This window comes from Corvus hawaiiensis, chromosome Z (genome assembly GCF_020740725.1).
Source record: "Corvus hawaiiensis isolate bCorHaw1 chromosome Z, bCorHaw1.pri.cur, whole genome shotgun sequence".
Lineage (NCBI taxonomy): Eukaryota > Metazoa > Chordata > Aves > Passeriformes > Corvidae > Corvus > Corvus hawaiiensis.
Window position 1 is genome coordinate 65,981,919 of NC_063255.1, and position 26,101 is coordinate 66,008,019.

The 26,101-nt window shown below is 38.0% G+C and overlaps 1 protein-coding gene across 4 annotated transcripts in view; it reads left to right on the forward strand.

The window, feature by feature from the left end:
- GLIS3 (GLIS family zinc finger 3) overlaps positions 1–26,101 on the forward strand; it is a 161,555-nt gene that overhangs the window by 30,978 nt on the left and 104,476 nt on the right. For all 4 annotated transcript variants that reach the window (XM_048292592.1, XM_048292593.1, XM_048292595.1 and 1 more), the window contains exons 2-3: positions 4,165–4,372; positions 8,718–9,834. In XM_048292592.1, coding sequence (XP_048148549.1) covers positions 4,165–4,372; positions 8,718–9,834 — 1,325 coding nt within the window. The remainder of the gene's footprint in view (positions 1–4,164; positions 4,373–8,717; positions 9,835–26,101) is intronic.

The following is a 26,101-nucleotide window of genomic DNA, read 5'->3' on the forward strand; positions in this document are numbered from 1 at the left end:
CTTCAGTATTTATTGTCTAACAGTATGCTTTTTTGCTTGTGCCCTTTTCTCCCCATTTTGGTGAATAGAGAGTCCACACGAACAAGACTGGAAGCCCAATAGAAGGGAAACATTGAAACCATCCACTTCCAAAGCTCTTAATGTGTACATTTTTTGTGTATGTGGACACAGAAAATCCCCTAGGGAAATTAACTTTTTCTCCTTTGTTGCAATTCTTTTATTTCTACCTGTTACTCTAGCAGTAACAAGGGACAGGTTTTCAGATCACTTTAGTAGCTTTGTTTCATAGTGATTAGTTCAGTAACCACAAAATTGATTGATCAAAGAGATGTTTGAATTTGATCTGGTGTTATGCATTAGGTATGTATGTAGTGTGTTTCAGAACACCTAACAATTAAAACTGGTTTTGCTTTTATATGTTTTTGTTGACTGTGATTTATATATGGGAAACATGATTTACAATTTCAAAGGTTTGGTGAAGTAGTTTCATTTTTTAACCTGAGTTACTTGGCAGAATTAACAAATTACTGCTCTTGACATGGAGAAGTAGACAAAGGAATTGGTTGGTTTTCAATCAATATCTGATGGAAGAAAATGGTTTTTAAATGAAACTGAGCTCGTATCATACTCTGCCTCCAAAAAGTAAGAGAATTATATAATTAAGAAAAATCTTATCTAAAATTCTGTGTATCTAAAGTAGTTGTATTTTTCTGCATTCTTTGAATGTTCTTCAGAAGATTGCAGTGAAATAATTTTGCATTTCAAGGTTGAGTGAAGCTTAGCTATTAACCAGCTATAGAAAATGAACAGGCAAAATAGGCAGGCTAATGAATGAGGAAGTGAATGGATTAAAATATTTCCATAAAATATTTTCACTGTTTTAACTTGTTAACTATTATTGTTATTTATTGATAAGGAGCAGCTTTGGTTTATGTGTTAATATGTTTATTTGGAATAAAGGACCTGCTCTATTCAGCTGTAACTCTTACTGTGAGCTACTGCAGGACTGATTCCACCTCCGCAGTTGTTGTTGCCTTTATTGGACTGTCTCCCGATTTATATCCTAGTATAAAAGAAAAGAAATTACTTCTCTTGCTTATTTAAAATATTAGCTTCACATATTTTTCTTAGAATCTCCAGTGTCATTTAAAACCCACTGATATCCTCCACAGGGTTTCCCATTTATCTCAGCTGATGTGGATTCAAGGCACAAAGGATTTTCTCGTTGTCCTTTCACTGTCTTGAAATTTTCAGGCTTTGGGACAATGATACAGGAAACCTGGACTGAGGGCTCCTCTGGCACATCGCGTATATATGATGTCAAATGCTGATTTTGGACATAGTTATTTTGACAGTTCACATTTTTTCAGAGCTTCTGAACACACATTCAAGGCAGCTTGCCTTTTAGCCGCAGGCTCATAACAGGTGAGATGTCCATGTTACACCTGTTTAACTTTATGCTGGATCAGATGTGGTCTGTACTTTTGTAGTGGTCTTGAAGTCAGCATAAGCTTCTCATCTTGTGCTCAGACTTAGTTCAACGTATGTGGGATTGTATGCTGCTGCCTGATTCAGATCAAATTGATACTGTTCAGTGACCTGCAGGGCACAAACAAGGTATTAATGATGGTCTTTTGACACATTTACACCTATATGAAGCAGTTGATGAAATTTTATGACTTTGCTTCTCATAGCAGCAGTCTTTTACTTCGCAGTCTCTTTAAGTGGTGGGAGCTGATGATGTATTCTTCCGTGATAATCTCCCCTGCCTTCTTTTAAGTGGAAGAATTGTTATTTTTCCTCATAACAGCAAATGTTTGTCAATGGTAAAAAGAACAAAACCTTTTGCTTCTGTTTCCACATCAGAGAAATGTTCAGGCAAATGTTCATGAGGACTAGAGTTTTGCATTACTTTTGTTTATCATTCCAGTAATACAGTCTCTCCAAAATACTTAATTTCTCATGTTTTCCTTTCAGTGGCTAGCAGCCAGGCCATGTTTGGCCATCATCCTTACCATAACACAACAAATGGTCTTACCTGCTGTTGGCATGCCTGAGGTACTGTTTATACAGAGAAAATATTAGCAGACCCTTAGAAAAGGAAACCAGGATGCACTGAGGATGCAATTTTCTGTGTTTAACAGTACGCTCTTTTCTGGTTTTGCTGCTAGGATTTGCTTTTTTCTGACATATAAGTTCCAAGCAGCTCAGGTTTAACCATGAATAAATAGCAATTTCACTGTGTCATTGCAGATTGTTATTTGAGATGACCTATGGCCTTTCCCTAGTGGAAATCTGGCAAATGTGCAGTCCTTGATTTCCTGATATGATAAAGTAGATACTATTGTTAGTGCTGAAATTTGTTAAAAGTGGCTTTTAAGTGAAGGGTGTCATCCAGGAAAGGATCAGTATATATTTGGCACATTTTCTCAATGCTAAATAGTAGGTTTATGTCTTACCAAGATTTATATATATATATATACACACACTCTGGAAGCATCACAACTGTATTTCAGTGTCAAACCCAGTGGGATTTCCTACATTGTTATAGCACGCTTCTCTTTTATATCATTTGGTGCAGAATGTCTTTGGTTCTACATACTAAAGACACTTTCCTGAAAAATAGCTAACTGAACATTTATGATACACACACACATATAGGCACATTATGTGTTTTTTATAGTGTGAATGGGGCTTGTAAATTTTTTATTTCACCCCATCCAGCTTTTTGCTAAGAGGAGGAGTGTTCATGTTATTATCAGAGGCAATTTACATTTTTTGCCTAATATTTGCTACTGGTTACAATTTAATTCTCTGTAACATTATGAAACCAACTGCTGAGTAGCACACTGATTCAGTTGTAGTGCGTTGAAAATATGAATGTTCCTGCTTCACAGGAAAGAAATTAAAATGCCTTTCTTTTTCTTTTGATTTAATTAAACATCTGTAGTGGGAACAGACAGTAATCCTACAAGAGCTTAAATGCTTTGTTCTGGTGTCCACAGTGGAGTTGAGTGCAGAATAAGGAATTCTCTTTATATGTTTGTCCTTGGAACTATTTGATCTAGAGGGGATTGAAGGATTTGGGTTTTCCTCCTTTGACTGGGAGGGCCATAAACGCCTTAATGTACTTCTTCCTGCAGTCCACAACCCATCTGAAGAACCTGGAGAAAAACTTCTATGAGCTGTACAACCATGTCAAAAGTAGATTTAGTTTAGGAAAATAGTTTACATTGAAACACTTGTCACTGCTTGTCCTGATGTTGCTATCCTGCTTTGTGGAGTATTCTGAACACAGGGAAGCAGTTAGAAATGTGAATTGTCTAATTATTAATTTCCAGCTGTGATGAGATTTTGCTAGATGTCCAACAACTTCCATATTATGACCTGCATTTTAACTTTCTGCTCTAAATGTGTTTTGATGGAGGCAATCTTGTAAACCACCTCCTGTGACCTAACTCACAACACAAGGTACACTGGGCGTTTTGATGGTATGTCCCAATGGCCAGCTGCCTTTGGCACTACTGTGTATAGCCATCAGTTTGAGTCATGGCAGCAGTGATTAAGAGCAGACTGTGGCATTTAAAGAAAGTCCAGAATGCTTCTCAGTTTTGATTCAGCTCAGATTCCTCTACCTAGCCCTCAGAGGAATGCTGGGTTCCAAGCTGTAACTCTCTCCTGCTGGTGAAACTATGCAGCCAGCACTGCAGTCTGTGTGCATATTGGTGATGTCCTTGCTTTTTGCATGGCTGGTGGTAGGAATGATGGAAGGGCTTGCAATGGCTTGGAGCTGTGGAGCTCGGCTTATGGCGGTGTTCTGGCAGCCGCCTTGGGTTCTCTCTTCCTGTCTTCTTCACAGAGAGCTGTCCCTCAGCTGAGGGCTGCTGTTTTACCTGGTGTTTTTTCTGATGTTTTTCCATCATGTCTGGTCGTTAGTTTATGTATGTCAGCACATGTTTTACACATGTAGAATCTACTAATTCCCCTGTAGAATTACTGCTTTTTATGTTCTGCAAAGAAGCTTGCAAAATCCTTGTGTAGGTCCCCTGTTTTGCTCTCATCTTAGGATTCCCATTACTTTCTGGACTTTGCAAAGTGATGTGAGTTCTGTGCCTCATCACAGCTTCATGAGAGATAAATAGTAACCTGCTTTGTTTATTTTAGGAGGTCTTGGTTATGGATGCAAGCACAAGTCCATTGGAAAAGGCAGCGGCAACAATACAGTAGTCGTCAGCAATCCCATGACAGTTCAACAGCTGGGACCTCTTTCACCTTTGGCAAATCAGCTTTCAGCAGCATGCAACCAGATCAGCCCTAGCTTACAGAGGTCTATGGATGCTTCCAGCCAGAGCGCTTCTCTGTCAGATACAAGGTGCTCAATTGCCTTTTTATCTTCAGTACTTTAAAAGGAGGGGGTTTAATTCTTCTGTGATTAAAATGTGACATTTCTGATTATTAAAATCAGAAAATCATTCTCTGTTATGCTACAGGAAGCTGAATTCCATGCAATTTAATTCAGAGCAGCTGTAATTATACTGTTTGGATCATTCAAATAATGGGTGAAATTCGGCCACACAAAATCTGTGGATGGTAGGACTTTTTTATTAGATAAATGCTGTTTTATAGTCATGAACTAGATTTTTGTACTAGGTATAGGAAATGTTACAGAGGATGAAAGTAGAAATAGTCCACATGTTACATCTACATAGTGCTAAGAGTGCCATGTTGGTGCCTGTCAAGTAACTCTAAGGACAGACAAAAAAATGTAAGTGCTCTGACATGTTTCTCTCTCCTCATCAAGTACTTTTGCTTTCAAATGGTTTGTTTACATAATAAAGTTGATCAGATCAATTGTCTCTGACAACGTGTTAGTTTTCCTAGCTCTGTTGAGAAGCTAAAGAAAACTATGACCTCTTCCTGTGAATGTTGCCCTTTTGTATCACTACCCCACAGATAAATACTTATTAATTAGTTTTAAATGCTTAAATAAGTTTTGAGATTATGACTATGAGTATTGTCAACAAACATGAGTTAGAGGAAAACAGGTTTTTGACAACCACCCTACAAATACATTAGGCACATCCCTGGATGTTAAGCATACAAGGAGAAAACATTCTAGTGTGTTATTTTGGAATCTACATTCCCCGTTGCCTACTGAGTTGAAATGTAGTTTCTGATTTATAAAAGACCACAAGAGTCTTTATTCTCAAAGCAGTTTACGTTTTGCTATGTTGCTTTATTACAAGCCAAGGAACATTCTTGAAATAATTAAAGTTTGTTTTGTACAGCTGGAAGAAAACCTTGCTTTACTCTTGGGATAATTTTTAACGTTTCTGTCGCTTCAATTGAGAAGACTCCCTCCCCTGTGAAAATTTACAAAATTAATTATGCTTCCTATGTAAACATGTCAGCAAAAACTATTCAGTGCTAGGATGATGACAAATGACAAATCCAAAGACATGCCTTTCAGATTGAATAAAACTGATGCTAGAAAAATATAATTATATAATTGTTATTTAAGTTTTAGGGGTGCCTGTATGGTTCCAAACACTGAATATGTGGTTGGATGTACTGTGTCAGTACTCAGTTATACAGTTTTTGTTTTATTTCAAAGAAACATTTACTAAGGGCAAACAGAAGCTGAAACTCTGGCAGAACCAAGGCTGTGGTGTCCCTAGAGTATCTTTTAATGATTTATCAATGAAGGTGTTATAAAATAAGTTTGTCTCACAAAGAGTGTCCGTTTCAGCAATCTTGACCTCAAATTATCTGTTTTGTAGGACAAAAGAAGTTTAAACTCAGATTTTTAACTCACAGGTTGTCAAAACAGTTTGGAGTTTTGTTTGTTTGTTTGTGGTTTTTTGGGGGGGTGGTTATTTGTTGTTGGGTTTTGAGCTTTTGTTTTATTTTTTGATTAAATTTCTTCAGCTGTAAACTGCTTTTGCCTAAATGAAATTGACTGATTCTTCCTGGGCAGAGTGCCTTCTCTGGATTTGATCTCTCAGCACTACGAACTGTGTTCTGGCAGCTCAATCCAAAACAGATTATTTGCTGAATTTACCAAAGCCAGAGGGAATTTTCTTGATTTTTACTGTTGGAAGAAAGAAAACAGTTGGCAAAATGAGAGTTTTGCTACAGATAGCATCATATTCTGGTGTATAGACCATGGGGAATAAAACCTTCCCCATGTTTTTTGAGTTTCTGCAGAACTTTCTTGGAGTATTCAGTTGTGTTGCTTGAAACCAGATGTAATACTGCTATTTGCTTTGACAAAAAAGGACCTGGGAAAGAGCAAAGGGTTCTTAGCTAGTAAATGGAAGACCATGAAGAGAGAAAAAACCCATAGTTTTCACTCTTCCGTGTTTATGTTTAAGATTCTGGATTATATCTGACATTGTGGCCTCTGTACAAAGAGGGAGAATATAGTGTAATTGCAAGTAATCTCTTGTAAATGATAATGAAAGATCTGGTCCAAACTCAAGGTGGTTTAGCTTACAATAAAGCAGATGTGTCAGTTAATACCATCTGAGAGTCTGGCACTCTGATAGATCTGGTCCTTCATTTTCATATTAGGTGTATTTATTTTCCCCCCACTAGAAAATTACTTACTTAGTCACAGTGTTGGCTGAAGTTTAAATAAATCTTCATTTCTTTGGGAGCTGGAATCTTTATTATTTTTGAATTTAGATGCTGAAGTGGGAACCAAGCTTCTTCAGAATATCTGGCTCTTACTTATTGTATACTTGGAATTCTGGGCCAGCTTTTTATTTTTGTCCTATTATGAGACTTTTAAAAGACAGTTTTTCTTCAGATTCACTGATGGATATGTCCCTTTGTGTTAGGCATTAGTAGCTTTTTGTATGACACTGGTCCTACTATGCATCTGATTAAAATTCTTGTCAGTACAAAAATAGACTTTTTATCGATGCACAATTTCTTTCTCTTTATTCATAAAAGAGAAAATAAAAATTTAAAGAAACAATCTAGCAAAACACCCCCATCCTCTCCTTATATTTTCTAGGTATGGATATATACAGCATAACCCAGAGAAGTCAAACCTGGCTTACTTGTCTTGCTCTGTTGAAAACTGTGGATCTGTATTTGGGGTCACAGCATACTAGCATGATTTAATCGCTCTATAATGAACTGTGCTTTAACAAAGCCCATTGAAAACAGACCCAGCAGCCTAAATCAAATTTTTCACAAACAGTCATCCCTTTAGATCTAAATAGTATACAAGACTGACCTGACAGAGCAGTCTCATTTTTCTCGTTTCTCTCAATGCAAATGGCAGTCAGCATGCTAACTGTGCTTTTTGTCAGTGCTCTGTTTTGCAAGTGCCGTTTAAACCCTAGTGCAGTAACATAAGGTCCATGACAGTACCCTGCACTGACACAGAATCAGAACAGGATGTTTCTTATCCTGATACAGCAGATCAACGACGCGTTACAAAGCAAGTATCTTGTGCAAAGGAGCATTTAACTGTCTCTCCCACTAGTCACCAGAGCAAGGCTTGCTGTTCTTTTAAGCTACATTTTCCCTGCTTGTGAGCTATCTTACAGATACAGCACCTGCAAACTACTTCCTCTCTCTCTCAGCTTGTGCCAAGCTTCCCCTCCTGTGTCCTTGATCAGTCATTGAAATTCTGTGCTTCTTCAAAACTGTGTTGTGAAAATAATAAACTCAAGAATTAATGCTCAAAACATAAGATGTAGAGGCTTCTGTGAGCTGGTCGGGTTTATCTAGCTGCATACCCAATTCTTCCTATTGTTAGAACGCCTTAAACATAGAAATTTATGTACTGATAGCACCACTAGCTGGCAGGAAATCCAAGTCTGCCTGGGCGTGAACTGGAAACAAAGAAATAAATCCACTTGACCTTTAGCCAGCATTTGTACCCATGAATCAGGGCCCCTGATGTCTTTTTATTTCCTTTCAATACCTTCCTGTGTAAAACAATACTTTTAAGGGCCTATATGTTGGGGGTTTTTAAGCTACCCGAAGAATCTTTGCAGCATAAAGAAGTTTCATAATATCTCTGTGAAAAATGAATGATAACAGCAAGATTACACTTCTGTGAAGAATTTTTACTGCTGACTTGGAGGCAGATACATCTTCAAATCAAAGCTAAAAAACCCCTTCAACCAGTTCTCCTACATTACTCATTTATTTTGTTTGTTTTGTAAAGTTAGATATTATCTATATTTATAAACTTAATATATAAAACTCCTTTAGGGAAGTATTTGTAATATTTGTATGCATTACAAGTGACAAAGTCATTCAGGTTGAATATTTATTCTCTATAAATCAGTTTTCTTCCTGTTCTTTTCAAGCACAAACAATGGATGACTCAAATCAATGTGAGTTTCATATAAGGCAGGAACATAATGCCTTGGCTTCAGAAGTCCAAACCTATTTATACCACAATTGATGAGAAGAAGTGCATTAATTTCTGCAGTGGTGTATGAAGAATCTTTACAGCAACACTTCTTCAAAATCTTGAAGTTTTGAAGTTGGTTTCCTAAGTGACCTTTTTACATGTATATTGCCTTTGTGTAACTACTGGTACATGAACAGAGTGTGCTAAACTTGATTACCTAATATTAGGGAGACCTTTCCTCACATGTAGCCTTTCCTTAATTTCAAGTGTGTGTGTGGAGGTAGAAGAGCTACTTCTGAATTGTCTAACTGCTTACTTTACTGTGCCTTTATTTCAGGTCACTCTTGTCTTGTGAGTCTCTGGCCTCTACAACATTAAGCTTGCCAGAAGGTCACTCCTCTTTGAGTGTTCAACAAGAGTGGTCACACAGGTACAGGACACTTTCTTCTGTTCTTCCTGACCATGGTTTACAAAATGGCAGTGAGTTGGGGGACTTACTAAATTTTTTGCCTGAGACACCTGTGTCCAGTAACTCATTATCATCCTACTTATATGGCATGGAAAATAAGCATTCCCCTTACTCTAGTCCTTGCCAGTCCTCAGTCTGGTCTCAATCATCCCGGCCCAAAAAGAGAGCACTTTCTGTGTCTCCTCTGTCTGACGGCATTGGGATCGAGTTCAATACAATCATCCGTACATCCCCAACTTCTCTGGTGGCCTACATCAACAGCTCCAGGGTATCGCCAGCAAACATCTCCCCACAGCCTGAGGTCTATGGACATTTTTTGGGAGTGAGAGGAAGCTGTATACCCCAAAATTTCTCAGTTCCAGCAGCCCAGAAAGGCCTCCACATGGCGAATGGCAATGTCAGCTTTCCAGGGTATGCTGAAAACGGGGCTAGTGAGTATCAGCAGATGCAACAGCTGGAACAAGCCAGCTTGCAGATGGCTGCCACAAATAACATGGTGATCCAGCAGGGCGTGCCACCTTTGGACAGCCAGGCAGTGGACATCCTGAAAAATGAACAGCTGGATGACTTCTCAGGCCCTACTGCTGACATGCCTCTTCCACCCCTGCTGCTGCCACCAGCTCCTCCACAAGGGCCACCCCCGCCGTACCACGCTCACCAGCACCGGCAGCCGCACAGCCTGCCCAGCCATGTCCACCCGCTGCAGGTGCTGCCGTCTGCCCCAGGCACCCTGCTGGAGGAAGGTGGCGAGCTGGATGATTTCAATGGCAAGCATGGCTGCTGCTGGGTTGACTGTGGGAAGCTGTACGACCATCAAGAGGAGCTTGTGCGGCACATAGAGAAGATCCACATAGACCAGAGGAAGGGAGAGGACTTCACCTGTTTCTGGGCAGGATGCCCTCGAAGGTTCAAGCCATTTAATGCCCGTTACAAACTGCTGATTCACATGAGAGTCCACTCAGGAGAGAAGCCGAACAAATGCACAGTAAGTCTGAGTTCTGTCTTTCTTACCAACTAAAGGATCTCTATTACTTAAGAAAATGTGGTGAAGTTGTAATTCTGCCTTTGGTTCTCCTATTTAATGGTGTGCTTTTTAAACTACTCTGTGAGAATGAAAGACTTCCATCTTCCCACCTACATAGAAAGGAAAGGTGTTCTTTATTTTGATATATGCCAACAGATAAGATTACACAAAATGTACTATTTTCTACATTTATAAACTTCTACTGTAGACTGCAACAAGTGATATGGTAAACCTTCATGAAGCAAAACTGAAGCACAATCAGTACTTAAGTACTTGCATGAAGGATACACGCAGGAAAAGTGCTGCAGAATAAATGTCACCATTTATCCTGAAATATTCTTGCATCATGTTACACCTTTTTGACTTTAGGAATTTTCAAGACCTTGCATAATGTTACCACAAGAAACAAGAGAAGAGCTGGACATTTTTAAGGCAGTTGTTTCTTCTACTACTAACAAAAAACAAACTCACTTACCTGTTTCCATGAATACATTAAGAACAAATCCCATACTAATTTTTCTGTTCACAGATTCTAGCAGTGAGGATTCAACCCCCAAAGTTATGTTTTTCTTCCTATTTTTCTTAGGGTCACTGCAGGTCAAGCTAGCACATAGGTAGTCGCATGGGTTAATAGTCTGGCTGTTAAGAATCAGTTTATGCTTAGTCTCCAGTGCACCATCTATTATCTCTGTAATTCAGATTTTTCAATTGCCTCACATATGGCCTGTATTTTGGACGACAATAAGCTTAACCTTACTAAGTGCTTATTTAGTGTCATCAGAAAGCAGTCTCACCAGGTTTGAGTTTTGAGTCCCCAGCATAAACTAACAAAATGATGAACATATAATTTCTAGGAATAAACACTGATTAAAAAATATACATTTACATGCTGTGAAATATAAATTGGTGCTTGGAGTCTGTATCAGTGTATGCCTTGTTGTACAATTTTTTAGCATGATGTAGATGTTTGCTTGTACAGTAAATAGAAAAGGTTTCTTTCTTTCACTTTTGTTTCTTCACAGGGCTAGTGTTCTTCAGGATAGAGTGCATATCTTTCCAGATTTCTCTCCTGAATTTAAAGGACCTGGTAGTGATTGTGTCATGACACTAGAAAGGTTTTTTATCCTTCCCTTTTGTCACACCAGAGCCTTAACTCAGGCTCTCTGTTCCCTGAAAGTTGTTTTAAATTCCATAATATTATTTTTCTGCTCTCCAGATATATTGGGTCAGGGTTTACCATTAATTTTCATTCCTCCTTAAGGATTTCTCATCACCTTTTTTGGAAGAGAGAGAATGAAGCAAAAAAAAGAGAATTATTATGAGTCAAGAAAGTGAGTTTTCAAGGGAGTATCACATATAATTAAAGATATGGAGGCAGACATCAGCGGATGAGTATGGACAGAAAACAGGATGAAGAAAGACGTCAGGAACAATGGAAGAACACTGAAAAAAAGACTAAATCCAAGTACCCAGGGTCTTTCTAATAGAAGAATTATGATGAAGGATCCTGTAATACTAGGGAAAACACTGAGTTGGTAACACTCTAAACTCCCTTCCCCCCTTGTTCAGAAAGGGTGTTTACAGTGACCTCCTGATTATAAAACCTCCTTGAGGAGTCCTTAGCTTTTGAAGGAATCATCATTCACTGATGATAAAGAATGTGTAAGTGGATAAGGTATTTCATATGATAAAGTTTTTGAGATTACTAAACCAAAACTGAAGTGCATGCCAAATCCTGCTGTGTCACCAAAAAATAAGAGGTGTCTGTAGTAGCTTCTCAAAGAGTGATCGCTTTTTAAACATTGAATTGTGATTAATTTTACTGAGCTTAAGCAAGCATTGCTGGACAGCACCAGGAAGTTTGCATATCAGAAGCAGCACATACTTATCTTCCTTTCATGTTAAGAATTGTAATGAAATGTAGAAATACTGAGGGTGATATGATAACCCTCATAATGTGAGTGTAAATCTGGAACATAGGCCTGCTTTCTTGGGATGAGAAAACAGAAGTGACATTCTTTAGCATGGTTTGAGTGAAATAACTTGCTGCTTTATTTCTTTACCATTTCACAAATGGTGTGAATGTGGAAAAATGTATTTGGCTTTCTAATGTCCAGCAGCATGGTCTCTGGATATATTTAGAAAATTTACTTTAGTCAAACATCATACCTTTTTCATCAAGCAGTGAAATTTGCAATCATATCCATGCCATGTATGGTTTTAAACAGAGATCTTAAGTGAGGAGAGAACATTTGGGAGAACATTTTGGGCAAGATGATAATGGAGAATGATTTCCTAATTAAGAAAAAATTATGCAAAAGAAATCTGAAACTCTTCACCTATCTATGAATGTGTTCTTTTAAGTGCAAAATCAAACCAATCCATATATAATCTTTATTTGTCCATCTAGGGTCTTTTTATAATTTATTTTCTGGTTCTAGGTGTAGCATGCCTCTTTCTCTAAAATTGTTATAAAGTAATAATCTCTGTGTCCACTGCAGTTTGCAGACTAGTAAGAGGCAGTCCAGTACACCAAGCAGGAAGACGGAAGGAAAAATGCCAAATACACATCTATTATATTAATGAACCAGATTTACTGTGAAGAATGTAGCAGAAGTAGTAAGTCATTGGGAGGAACTATCATAATGTAATCTATCAAGACAAGCATGTCTTGATAGATTACATTTTCAAAGGCAGGCAGTTACACCAGTCCCCTTAGTACCATCACACACTAATCATAGCGTAAACACTGCGTGTGTTCATGGTTCCTAACAGTTTGCATGAGACAATCTTCTCATTGAGCGTGAATTGCAGTGGGTGCTAGTCAATATACTTAGCATGTCAGTATGTTTTTTTGTCAGTGTTGCTTATCTCTGTACTGCTACGTATTGAAAGTGTATTATTATATACTGTGCTGTGTGTCCCAGTGGATTGCTGTGGTATGTCAGTGAGCTTTACATCAACGAGCTTTACAAGGTTTCAGTTATTTTTAAGGCGAAGGTTACTTCTAAGTTGTATTGTTGTAACAATAGTAGAGATAATGTGAAATCAGATACACAACTGCATAAGCTTAACTTTGCAACATAATTCTATTCTTCTCTATTATTATTCTGTGATGATGAAATAATAACATTCAGAAGAGACTTGCAGAACAGCTAGGACTGCAGTACTTGATATGCTTATGGTTAAAATCAGAACCATTCTTATAGTTAAAATCAGAGTCAAGTGACATCAGCATTTGTTTTGCTGCATCTGAATTAGTATCTATTTATCTATGTAACAAAAATTTGGGGCAATAAGCTAAAGCTGCAAGCAATACTCTACTCTTTAGTTCCTGCTCGTTCTGGATGAGCTGTCTTCTCTGATTCTGGAAAAGTGTTGAAGAGTGATTAGTAATCGAGTATCAGCACATAAAAACATCTGACAATCAGGATAATCAGATCCAAACTTAAAGACAAGTGTTCTTAAGGTCAAAAACTCAGAATGCATTTGTTCCTTCCGTAGTGAGGTAACTAGGGCAAAGTGGAAAATAATTGCATACCAATCCTGATAGATTTATTCCATACTGTTGTTTTTCTGTGAATTGGGCTCTTTTTTTCCATCTTTAACGGAATTTGCTACTGAAGCTGCAGATTAGGTTTTAACAGTTTGATTTCATTTACCTTCTCCATGTAATGAAAAATAATAGTGGTTTTTTTTGATTCCTGTCTGTTTTAAGAAGACTGGTTCTTGTTCTAGACAACTACCAAAAAAACCCTTTAATTTTAAAAAGCATGAATTTTATGGAGTCCTGCATTTTCTTTTACCAAAGCAGGTGACTATGTTTGGCCTTGCTTTATTGAACGGAAATCTGTGAAGTTGAAGAGAACCTGCATTCAAGAAGTTGATTTGTTTGGAATAACAATTCTTTAAATAGCTGTTAAAATGCATTGGGCTCCCTTACTGTTCATTAAACATCTTTCATGTTCTATTCCAATTTACATCACCTGGGAAGCATTCTTCTTTTCAGTGACCTGGTTTAGTGGTTTAAGCTATTCATGACCTACTAATACATATTTAGTGTCTGCTCCTAAACTTTATATAAAGTGGGTACAGCATGTTCAAATGTATCTATTAATCTGTGCATTAGTTTGTACTTTGTAGGAATAAGTCAAATAGGAAAAAATGTGAATGAAAATTCATATTGAAATGCAAGTAGTAAGTACAACAACGGTTGAGATATAATCTGTAATGCTTGCCAGCAGTTACTTCACAATGGCATTTGAGGCTTCCACAGATTTCATTTGGATTTGAAAAAGGCAGAATTCCCAGTAGCTGTTGAAACTTCACAGCAGCAATTGGCATGTGCTGACCTGTTCTCTTTGTCTCTACCTGTGAGCTTATTTTCTACTCAGGTTCCCTTCTTTTATAATGAACATTTTTACTTTTTAAGTTCAGCTGCAACAAGAGGTATTTAATTAGCCTTATTGTCCTTCTATGCAAGCATTAAGCTTAACATATTTATTCTGGTGTAAGCAGCAACATCATGTTGTTAGAGATGAATTCCAAGCTCACACTTAACAGTTTCATTCAGATGCACTAGGAATGCTTCCCCTTTTGAAACTGAAATCAGTCTTGTTTCTTTCTGTAAATTCTGAGCTATGCTTCAGCCCAGTGCCTTTTGTATTAGTATTGATAGTACTACATGACCACACTTTTTTTAGTGCAGCTGTTTGATGTGATATAAACCAATAAAATTGCTAGGATTCCTGTCAGATTCAAAGCAACATTCATTTAACATCTGCTAAATACCTGAAATTATCCCACAACTCATCAGTCTGCAAAGCATGTAAAACAGAAGGTACGTGAAAAAACCCCATGAAACTTAAAACACTTGTCTAATGCTTTTTTTCTTTTTTTTGAGACACAAGCAAGCTTCCTTGGGTGAGCATGAGTATTTAGATGGATGTGTGTATGTGTGCTATTTGAAGAATATGTCCTTGGAAAATGGTGTTCACATTGAAATTTTGATTAAAACCAGAAATACATTCTGTAAAAATGATTGGGAGGTTTTTACCATCTTCAGGTTTTAGCATTGTATCTTCATATGGTGTCTTACATATGGCATGCGCAAATATTTTATTTACAGTACGTGCCATTTTTCTGGATAGGAAAAGATTTTTATCACATCCTATATTGCACTAAAGTCTTGATAAAATAGAAACTATAAAAATTTTTGATTTTTTTTTTGCTTCTATGCTCACAGAAGACTTTTTCACTGTGCTAAAGCAGCATTTGAGCACTTTTTCTTAAACAATGTCACAAGAATGGTAATTCAATTGTTGAGTCAAGTTGCTGAAAATTAGAAAGAGCCAAATTTACAGTTGCCTGTTGCCAATTTTTTCACTAACTGAGTAAGCAAACTGAAACAGAAATACCATGGAAAAAGCAGAGATCTATGATTAATTAGACTATGTCATGGTGTATGGATATAGAAAGTCGCGTTTTAGTTTTCAGCTATAAAGCCAAGCCTTCCTAGCTCTCACAAGTTTGTGCAATATTAGTAATCTTCTGGTCATGATTATGATGTCTTAGCTGTTTAAAGAAAAAACAAATTATGAATTCTGGGTGTGCCTCCACGAACCGCTCAAGCTCATGTGGTCACATCTAGTCCAAACTAATGAATTTTGCCTCTCAGCAATACTATTGCTCTTTCAATACTATCCTTTGGGCATGAAATATATAGTGTCCATAGTTCAAAATGTACGGATAGGTGCTTTTTCTTTGGCTGCTGAAGATGCACAGCTTCCACTTGAGTACAGTGAGTACAAGAGGGCCTATGGTAGCTGGGGTACTGACCCTCAATATCGGAACATCTCTTAATGCATTCAAAAAATGCAGAGCAAGCTCCTTTCTACATGCAGACGTAGAACTGATGATAGTGAAAAATGATAGCCAGAGAGCCATATTTTAGGTTACAGAGTAAAACACTTATGAAACATCTAATTTTATTATTTTTCTTCTAATGGATAATTTGTTTTTAAGTATTTGAATAGCTTATTTTTGACTTAGATAATTGAAAAATTTAAAACAGAACTTTAACGAAATTTTGCAAACAGGCATATTTTTAGTTTCACAGTAATCCAGAACATGAATGTGAATTATCCCAAAATAAAAGTGAACATTCCTAATTGCACAGATACTTATGTTTGTGTGGAAAGGTTTCTAACTTATTACCTCTTTGTGCTTGTGGATTGGCACAAAAAAGATATTTTATTTTTATTTCCCAGCATCATAAATGTAATAAAATATATTTTAGATACTTTTCATTGCTATACCAAACTATAAATAAATGGTAAACTTAAAAAATGAAGCACTCTTAAATTTCTTCTATTTGAAGTAAGGAATCCTAAAACATCTGTTAAAATTTCGCCTGCAAGAAATTTGGAGGGTATTCTGGTGTTGGGTATTTGGTCAGTTGGTTTTGTATTTGTGTTTTGGGTTTTTGTTTGCTTATTAAACTTAGGTTTTAAACTAGAAAATTACTTGAATTCAAATCTGAGAGGGTGGGGGTTATGGGGCTAATCTTACTGTTGATGGTTTGGAGACTATTTGTGCGATGATTGGATTACTCTCCAAGTAATGAAATCTTTTTAGATAACTTCAGCTCTTTTCTGCTGATTTTACTATGCATTTTCAGTATCCCTGTTTGGTTGGTGACTGGACCTCTATCAGGAGCAGAGTCAGTACACTTTGAAATTTTCCATTTAGTGATAGAAAAGGCTAACTGATGAGAAAACAGAAAATACAAGTTATGATACAGGTACAACAGAAACAGACCTTTCCCATAAAACAAGATTTTGTTTTAAAGAAAGAGGGAAGTAGAGGGAACTAGTTAATAGATTTTGCTATTCTGTTGCAATGTTACTCCTTCAGAAAGGAAATACAGTTTTAAGCCAAAGTAAACATGCTGTCGGCTTTATTCAGGTGATTGACACTGATTTCCTAAGGATTAGGGGTTTAATTAACGTTTCTGGTGTTCTGTGGAAAACTTCCCAGACATCTAAGTCTAAGGGTATATCTGTGAACATAGGCTTTCAAAATGAGTGTTGAGCATTAAGCCCTTAGAACAATCATTGGATTATTTGTACTGAGTAGTTAGGAAATGGAAAAATGCCACATTTTTTGCACTAAATATGTTTAGTGTTTTGCACTACGTATGTTTAAATATGTTGAAAGCCAAATGCAAATGTATGCTGAAGCATTTGTACATCCTGAGGTATTCTTTGGCATTTTTTTCAGTATTCAGATTTAGTATAAGATATTATTTCTGACTTAATGCTTAAAGGACTCAAGAGAAGGGACTGGTTCTGTTTTAAAAGGTAGGTTGCAAACCAATAGTCGTGTAGGCTTGAGTGAGATTCATCCAGGCAGAATCACGCACAGTTCAGTGATTCCATTGATTTATGATATGTCTGGAATCACAGAACCATTTAGTTTGGAAAAAGCCTTTCAGATCACAAGAGTCCAACTGTTTACCCAGCACCTGGGAGAAGAGAACAACCCTCATTTCATTACAGCTTCCTTTTGCAAGTTGTAGAGAGCAGCAAGGTCTCTCCTGAGCCTCAAGCACAGTAATCCAAACACTGAGAAGACAAGATTCATCTTGATTCACTCTGATCCCTGAAGCTATTCTGTTTTATTGTCATTATAGTCCCAGTTAGCTGGGGTAGCATTTAGCAGATGCTAAAATCTTGTTTGCTTTTACAGATACATACTTGTAGGGTAGGTTTCCAAAGAACTTGGACTGGATAAGGATTAAGCATTGTTCAGAACATGATTGTAGTAGACTCTCCCTATAAGTGGTTGAAATAGGCACCTTGAACAAGGATATTGCCAAATATAGCCAGTGCGTTGAGTGCTCTGTCACAGAAACACGGCTGCTGTTCATCTTGGGCTAACAGGGTTTGAATAACTGCTGAACCACCCTTTCTGAACAGGGTGCATGCAAACAGCGTGGTCTTTTTAGAGCTAGTCGCTGAGAAGGTGCAGTCTGTGTCTGTGTGGAGTGCTGGACTAATTAAGAAAAGGAAATTCAGAAAGAGGAGCTAGTGAGGATGCTGTGACTGCTGTGTCTAGAACTGCACATTTAACTGGTCTGTTAAATGCATCAGGGTTTGCTAAACATTGCTATAGCCACCTGGTGATTGTTTTCTGATACCAATTTTATCCACTCAGAATGCTTATTTTTCCTGTCAATTAAAGACTGTTTCAATTTAGGTTTGATATTTTCTCATCATTGTTTTTTTGAATATTTAGCAATTTTATTCCATTAGTGCTTAGCTCTTGAGAATTAACTCTCATAGTTACAAAGTTCAAGATCACAAGTGAATCATTTTAGAGAAATGTCACTGTGGTAAGAAATTTTTTTTACGAGTTGTTTCTGCATGAAATGTTGAAATGTAATGTTACTCAGCTGTCCATGAAACAGTATGCTTGATACAGAGAGTGGTTACATATGATTTCCCGCTACCTCTTTTCTCCCTCTTTGAATGCTTTCTACTGGTCATCAACTGGCACAAGCTCAAGGAAAAGACCACAGCATGCCTTTACGGGTACTCTTGGTACAATTCTATAAATACGTTAGAACAAAATTAAATTTCTTTTGCTCTTTACTATATTCTGTACTGTTTAACATTTGCAGAACTGCCTCCAAGGTTAATCAGGTGTTAACATCAAGCAATGCCACTTTTCTTCAAGGCCTGCTGTACTGTCAATGGATGTCTTTTCCTAATAACTTTCAGATTTCTGTTTTAAGAAGTGGCAGCTATGCAAACAAGCTTATCTGGGCCAACAATAAAAAAATCATTGATTTTAATTAGGAGTTGTCGCATAACAGAAAAATACAAGGCTCCTTTTGTTCTATGAAAAGCCTGCTTTGCCTGCTTGCAAAAATGCATGGATTTCTTTCCAGTGGCTTTACATAATTGGTATGACAAAGTTTCAGTCCTGTGATCTTAAAGTTTCCAAGTGATTCAGACATACTTGTCCAACTTTGTTTTAGGTATTTGATGCTAATCTGTTACAGAAGTTGGTAGATGGCATGAACATGAGGTCTGATTTGTTTGTTTAAAGGAGTGGGATAAGCATAAACTGAATTAGAGAATATTTATGTTGAGACTGCTGAAGTTATTGGGACCGCATTTTCAAAAATGAGCCACTGTTGAGAAACAAGGTTGCTCAGCTTTGACTGTGTCACAAGGACTCTTGAGTTCTGAATGACTGGATAAATGTGGTCTGAATCCAATTATTAAATTAAAAAATTAACAATGTGAGCTGCTAAGTTGTGGCACTGATTTTACGTCTGCACCAGTGAAGCAGGTGCAGTATCACATATGTTGTCAAGGAGACATACAGATTGAGCAAATCATACTCATACTCAGTATACAATACTGTAGAAATCATTGTAATTGATAGCACAGCGACTGAAAATATGTGCCATCTCTGCATTTAAACTCAGACTGTTAGTTAAATGAATCTTTGTGAAGCCTGCATTGGGGAACATGGCATTTCAGTGAGTCAGTGGAGAGTTTGGTTCCAAATTAAAAGCAAGCCATCTGAAGGATTGTTGACCTGCTGAGAAGTTTCTCAAAAGTCTATCATGCGAATTTGTGAGAGCTGAGCTTTTCTCTGAAGGAAGAGGTTTGCTAGTTCTAGTTCTGATTGTTATAGTAGCTGAAGGGCCACTGAATGCAACACTAGCCTTGAATACTGAGTCTGAATCATCACAGATCTTGAAAAATGGTAATGGCCTCTTTGGACACTCATCTCCCATCATTCAGCTATCTACAGTGAAAAGCTTTTAGACAGTCTTTGTAAGGCTTAGAAGACAGCAGAAATAAACTCATCATAGCAGGTTGTGTTTACTAACTTCAGTTCTTATACTTTTGTCATTGTAAAAGAAGCTGGGTACTCTATTTTTTTCCATTAGGAAAGAAGAGATGGGTCACTGAATCAATCAGCATAGCTTTTGCAGCTGAATTAAGGTTAAAATGTTAACATTTTGCTATTTCATGCTGTATTTTGCTGGTGTGACAGACCCTGTTACCATCAGGCAAAAATAGTATCTGGTCAGCAAGGAAGTGGTACATCTGGCCACTCTTTGAACCTGAGGGAGACTGAGAAGACAAAGTGACCTGAATAAGGAGAATTCTAGCTTGCTTATATGGAGGTGTTCATCCAGCCCTTGAAGACTTACATGGCTGTGAAGTTCTGATACAATTTTATGTCAAGGATATTAGGAGTATCTAAAGAGGAACAAAAGATGGAAATGAACTGCTTTGGTAATGGTAAGTAGCTATGAGAACTTGTTGCAGTAAAAACACAATCTTTATAAAGGAAAGAGAGTAAGATCAAATGATACTCTATTTCTAGTCCCAGTAAATGACTAGTAGGTTATCCATCTCTCAGGCCTTACCTTGAGACAGTGGTTTTTTCTTCAGTAGTGTGTGTAATATAACTGAGAAGCATGAGGCCTTTAGTGGCTCAGAGAATGCAGAACAATGTTGCAGCAGGGTAAGGCAGCTGCATATTCCATTCAGAGGCAATGGGGGAGTCATGTCTCAGGTGTATATACAGAGATCATGTCTAGGGGTGTAGGGAGGTTGAACATTTCTGCAAAAGACTCTGCTGGTGGCAGAGACTGAAAACATATGCTGTGGCATGTCCTCTTAGATAACCTGGTGCTTGCATGTGGTATTTCTTGCAGCTGGCTACTTGTTTCTCCATAGGATGCGATGGAAGGACAGGGTTGAGTAGTTTAACTGACATGTCACAAGGAAGAGGAGAAAATTAGGCTACCAGGCTTTACATCATGTGTGATGAAAACAAAACACAAATTTGAGGCATTTTTGTCTTATGCGTACTTATAATTTACCCTTTTTTCTCCATTTTTATCCTTTATATACAGGATTCAGTCACTTTTATTCTAGTTGCAAAGATTCTTCAGTCTTTGTGCAATTCTGTGTAGCGGAAGCAGGCCCCAACACTAATCATGGGTATGTGGTATTTGGATCTATTCTGGCATGTATCCAGCAAGCTCAGAGCTCAGGCAGAGTCAGCTCACTTCGGTCTGTTTAAGACCTATAGGGACAATGTTAGCAGTCCCGAGAGCCTCCCTCAGTGTACTGATGAGCCGTACAAACAGCGTCATCTCTAAAGTTGTGAAGGAAATCAAAACACAGTTATTTTGTTCTACCTCTAGAATGACTCTAGGGAAGATGCAAGATATATTCTGTTGATGTTTTAGAATCCAACTTACTGCTGTGAGTTTGGTAGATACACCTTATGATGCTGTGTATTCCATCAGTTTTCATTTTTATTGAAAGGCTTTTTTAAAAAAAGCCCTGACAAAAACTAAACAAAACCAAACCCTATTTTTAAAAATCTCTTTGTGTGGAAAGAGGGGGCTGAATTAAATAGCTTGAACTCTTCAATTTTTGAGTGGTACTGGGGATTCTTTGCATTAACTTATAGAGTATTTTGGCTTGCCTGGTCAGTAGACTTCCCAGAAACTGAACTGTGCAGGTTAAGTAACTTTACTTCTGAAGTTAAACGTGTAGGCAAAATGCAATTTCTCTAAATGAAATGGGGACCTATTTTACTAAGAGGTAGCCTTTTCTTGTAAAGTTGATTAAAATCTTTACAAAGAAAAGTGTTTTGACTTGGGTCACAGAAAAATAATTATCCATTCTATAAATTCACAGTAATTTAATTTTTCCCAAGGTCATGATCGCATAAAACATTGTGTCATTGCTGTCACACCCTCTTCCCCAGTCACCACTTCAAAAATAGATGCAGAGGAAGAAAATAATTTAAATGTGTTATTTAAAGTTGCACAGGGAAATATTAAACCTGGATAGAAAAGACACATATATTTTCGGAAAGATAAAATACTAAATGGAACATGTCTGTCCCTGTTAAGGAACAGGCACATTTATTTATTAATAATTTATCTTCTTTTATTATCTTCATCTATATCTGCCTGAAGGGTAAGATAAAATGCTCTGTTCTGAGGTTCTGGTCATATCAGGTCTGCTAGCAGCTTTTGGTCATTCAAGCTTGTTGATGTGAAAATCTGAAGAACAATTTCTTAAGTTAGGAAAAGTATTATAGTTTTCTTCATTTGCTGATAGAATTATGTGCAAGGTTTTGTAGTCTGAGAAGATGGGCTAATCTACCGGTATGGGCATTCAGTTTCAAATGATTGTATTACCAGAGCTTTGCATGTTACTGGCCTTGTGCAAAGCCATGGTAAACAATAGTTTCTGAAAACTTAGTCTGTTACAGCTGCTGAGTTCAGACATGCATTTTAGTTCCCATTTGGAGTAGACTGGTTATATACATATAGTACACAATAATTACTAAGTAGTAACTTGTGAAGTGTTAGTACCTTGTTGGCTTTCAAGTGTACCTATTGTCTGTGTAGGAGAAGACACTGTCAGAATTTTAAAACATTCTGTGTAGGTTTCAGTAAGCCTGGACTTTAAAACACTTGTAGTTCACAGAATCAGAGAACAGGTCAAGTTGAAAGGAACCTCAGTGGGTCATTTGGTCCAACCTCCCTGCTCAAGCAGGGTCATCCCAGAGCATATGGCACAGGAGTGTGCCCAGACATTCTTGAATATCCCCCATGAGGGAGACTCCACAGTGTCTCCAGGCAATCTGTTCTTCCTCATGTTCAGGTGGAACTTCCTGTACATCAGTTTCTACCCATTGCCTCTTGTCCTATTGCTCAGTACCACTCAGAAGAGCCTGGCTCCATCCTCTTGACACTCTCCCTTCAAATACATAAACACATTAATGAGAGATCTCCTGTCATTCATCTCTTCTCAAGGCTAAACAGACCCAGCTATCCCAGTCTTTCCTTGTAAGAGGTGGTCCAGTCCCTTAATTATCTTCATTCCCCTCCTATGGACCTGCTCCAGGACCTCCATGTCTCCCCTGTACTGCAGAGCCCAGAACTGGACACAGCACTCCAGATGTGGCCTCCCCAGGGCTGAGTAGAGGGGCAGGATCACCTCCCTCACCCTGCTGGCAATGCTCTTCCTAATGCCCTCCAGGACACCATTGGCCTTCCTGGCCTCAAGGACACACTGCTGGCTCATGGACAGCTTGTTGTCCACCAGGGCCCCAATGTCTTTCCCCACAGAGCTGCTCCCCAGCAGGCCAGCCCCCAGCCTGTTGCGGTGCCCAGGGTTATTCTTCCCCACATGCAGGACTCTGCACTTGCCTTTGTTGCATTTCAGAAGGTTCTTCTCTGTCCATCTCTCCACCCTGTCAAGGCCCTTCTGAAGGTCCGCACAGCCCTCTGGGCTATCAGCCACTCCTCCCAGCTTTGTGTCATCAGTGAACTTGCTGAGGAGGTATCTGCCCCTCCTTAACAGTCATTGATGACTAAGTTAAACAATACTGGACCAGTATTGAACTCTGGGGGCCACCACTAGAGACAGGCCTCCAACTAGACCCTGTGACAGTCACTATGACTCTCAGGGATCTGCTGTTCAGCCAGTTCTCAATCCACCTCACTGTCCACTCACCCAGTCCACAGTTCCTGAGGTTGTCTATGAGGATGTTGTGAGAGACAGTGTTGAAATCTTTGCTAAAGTCAAGGTAGACAATATCCATTGTTCTTCCCTCATCCATCCATACACTTCTTTCATTGTAGAGGCAATCAGGTTGGTCATGCATGATTTACCTTTGCTTTGGAGACTGGAATGACATTTGCTTTCTTCCAGTCCTCAGGCACCACTCCTGATTTCTATGACCTTTCAGAGAGATCATGAGCAGCCCAACATTGGTGTCTGCCAGCTCTCTCAGAGTTCATGGATGCATTCCATTAGGGCCCCTGGACCTGTGGATGTCAGCTTTACCTAGGTGTTTTCTAATCCAGTCCTCCTTGACCAGGAGAAAATTTCCCTTGCAAAATTCCTTACTGTGGTTTCCTGGGTCAGAGATTCCTAAGAGCTGGTCTTGTCAGCGAACACGGATGCAAAGAAGGTATGCATCATTTTTTGATCCATGTATGTGATTAGCTGCATATTTCGGTGAGAAAAATTTTGAAGCATATTATAATTGATAGAAAAAAAGCAATTGTTGAAAATTGGAAGTACTTTTTCCTGGTTAGTTGTGACCTGAAAACAATCAAATTTATACTTTAGTCCTTAGGGTGCAAAGAATGAATCTTATAATAAATCAAGTGTTTGATCATGTATAAGAGCTTTGTGACTGATGTGAGAAATTAGAGAGAAGGGTAGGGAAGCAGCAAAGAGCTTGACCACTTTCCTTACATCAAAGATGCACCAGGGTGTTTATACTGTATTTTCTGTGGGGCATTGAGCACTTCACAGAGAAATACCTGTCCTATTGTCCTTGAAACTGACCTCTTTGGAAAAATGTCATTATCACCTGGAACAACTTACTGGCTGTATTCAGGAGGTCAGGTGGATTTTATCACGCCATTGTTTCATTATTTTAGGAAGGTTAATGAGATGCATCCTGATAAGCATGCAGGTGGGTTTGATGAACACGATGAACACGTAGCATACACCTATGTCCCAGGGGATCCATCCCAGGAAATGTGAAGTTTTTCCTCACTGGCTTTCCCTGAGTCCAGAGGTAGTTGCAAATTGTGTTCTCATGTAAAGAAGCTGTTTAAAATAAGTTTTGATTAGTTCTGCTTCATGTAGTGTATATAAATAGACATTTTGGTTTTTGAGAACTGCATTTTTCTGAAAGCCCAAATTTTGTTTGTTACGAATAGCTCTTCATAGAATATCTCTTGTGTAAAACATGCTGGCACCCTTTGCTGCCTGTTAGAGCAGGAAATTAAGTATCTCAGTCTTGGCTACTTGACAAGTGTATGATCTTCATGGTTTGTGGTAATAAAAATATAGCCTTAGTGTGGATGCCCTTTGGTTTAAGTGGAGATGTATCAGAACACCCACATCTTAGGGAGGATCACACGTTTCTTTCTCATCTCTTATGAGGAATTACACCATCTGACATATGCATGGCAGAATATGAATTAGATTGTTAGAGGTATATTGCAAAGTAACACAAGTTTGGACCACTACAAATAGCTAAGTTGCAAGAATAATCCTTTCATAGATAAGATTTCTTTTGAGAAATTTGGGTGATTCAGAAATATTTGAACAGAAATCAATCAGAAGTACTTCTTACTCTGTAAGAATAGCTAAAGCTGACTCTGCTATGGCTTTAAACAAGAGTCTCATCTGGCTAAACTTGCATTGAAATTCCAACTGGTAGTGGGAGTTGTACATTTTAAATGAAGCCAGAGTAACAAAACAGCATATGCTGTCCTGTCATTCGACTTTTTCTAATAAGAATGGCTGTTACTACTTAACATATATATGGTTTCTATACTAGTTCTGGAGTATCTGCTTAACAGCTCTTCATTTTATTAAGATATATCTTCTGTTAATTGAACACCTGTCATCTACAATATAATAGCACTCTTAAACGTGGATGCTTTTAGCATTTCTGTAAAAACGATCAAATGTTAACCTTCTTTTAAAATGCATTTTTAATTTAGTTGTAAGTAGAAGAAAATACCTCTGTTTCAAGGGCTGATAACCTCTCAAAGAGAGATGAAAACTGATTTCTCACTTCAAGCAGGAGACCATCAATGGAAATGACAACAAAACGCATAAGCGGGTTTTCCTCACCTGCAGTGTAGAACAGTAACTACAAAACCTGGCTGACTCTGGAGTAGTATTGATTGCTGACTTTTTTAAAAGGCATGCCTGCATTGTGTTTTGTCTGCTGAAAGAAACACTATTAAAGGCCTTAGTTTGCAGTCAATTAATCTCTTAGAGTAACTTGTTTGCCCGATTCTGTTGCCAGATGCGCTGTCCAGGTACAAGCCACTTTTTGTGGTGGCTAAAGAGACTTAGCTGATAAAGCAGTTTATTATGTTTCTCTGCTGTAAAGTACATTGATCTTGCTCATGGAAAATGTTAGTACTTTCTCCTTTGTTTGAACTGTACCTCTATTTTTTCAGTAATTGTTGTCTGTGACTTAGATCTCATTAGGATTATGCCAAGGTCACTGAATGGCATGTCAGCTTAATTACAGAGGCTTTCAAGCTGAACAGTTCTGACTCACAAATAGGAATTCACAGTTAGGTAAATGAACAATCCGAAGTCTCCAAGCTGCATGCCATGCAATG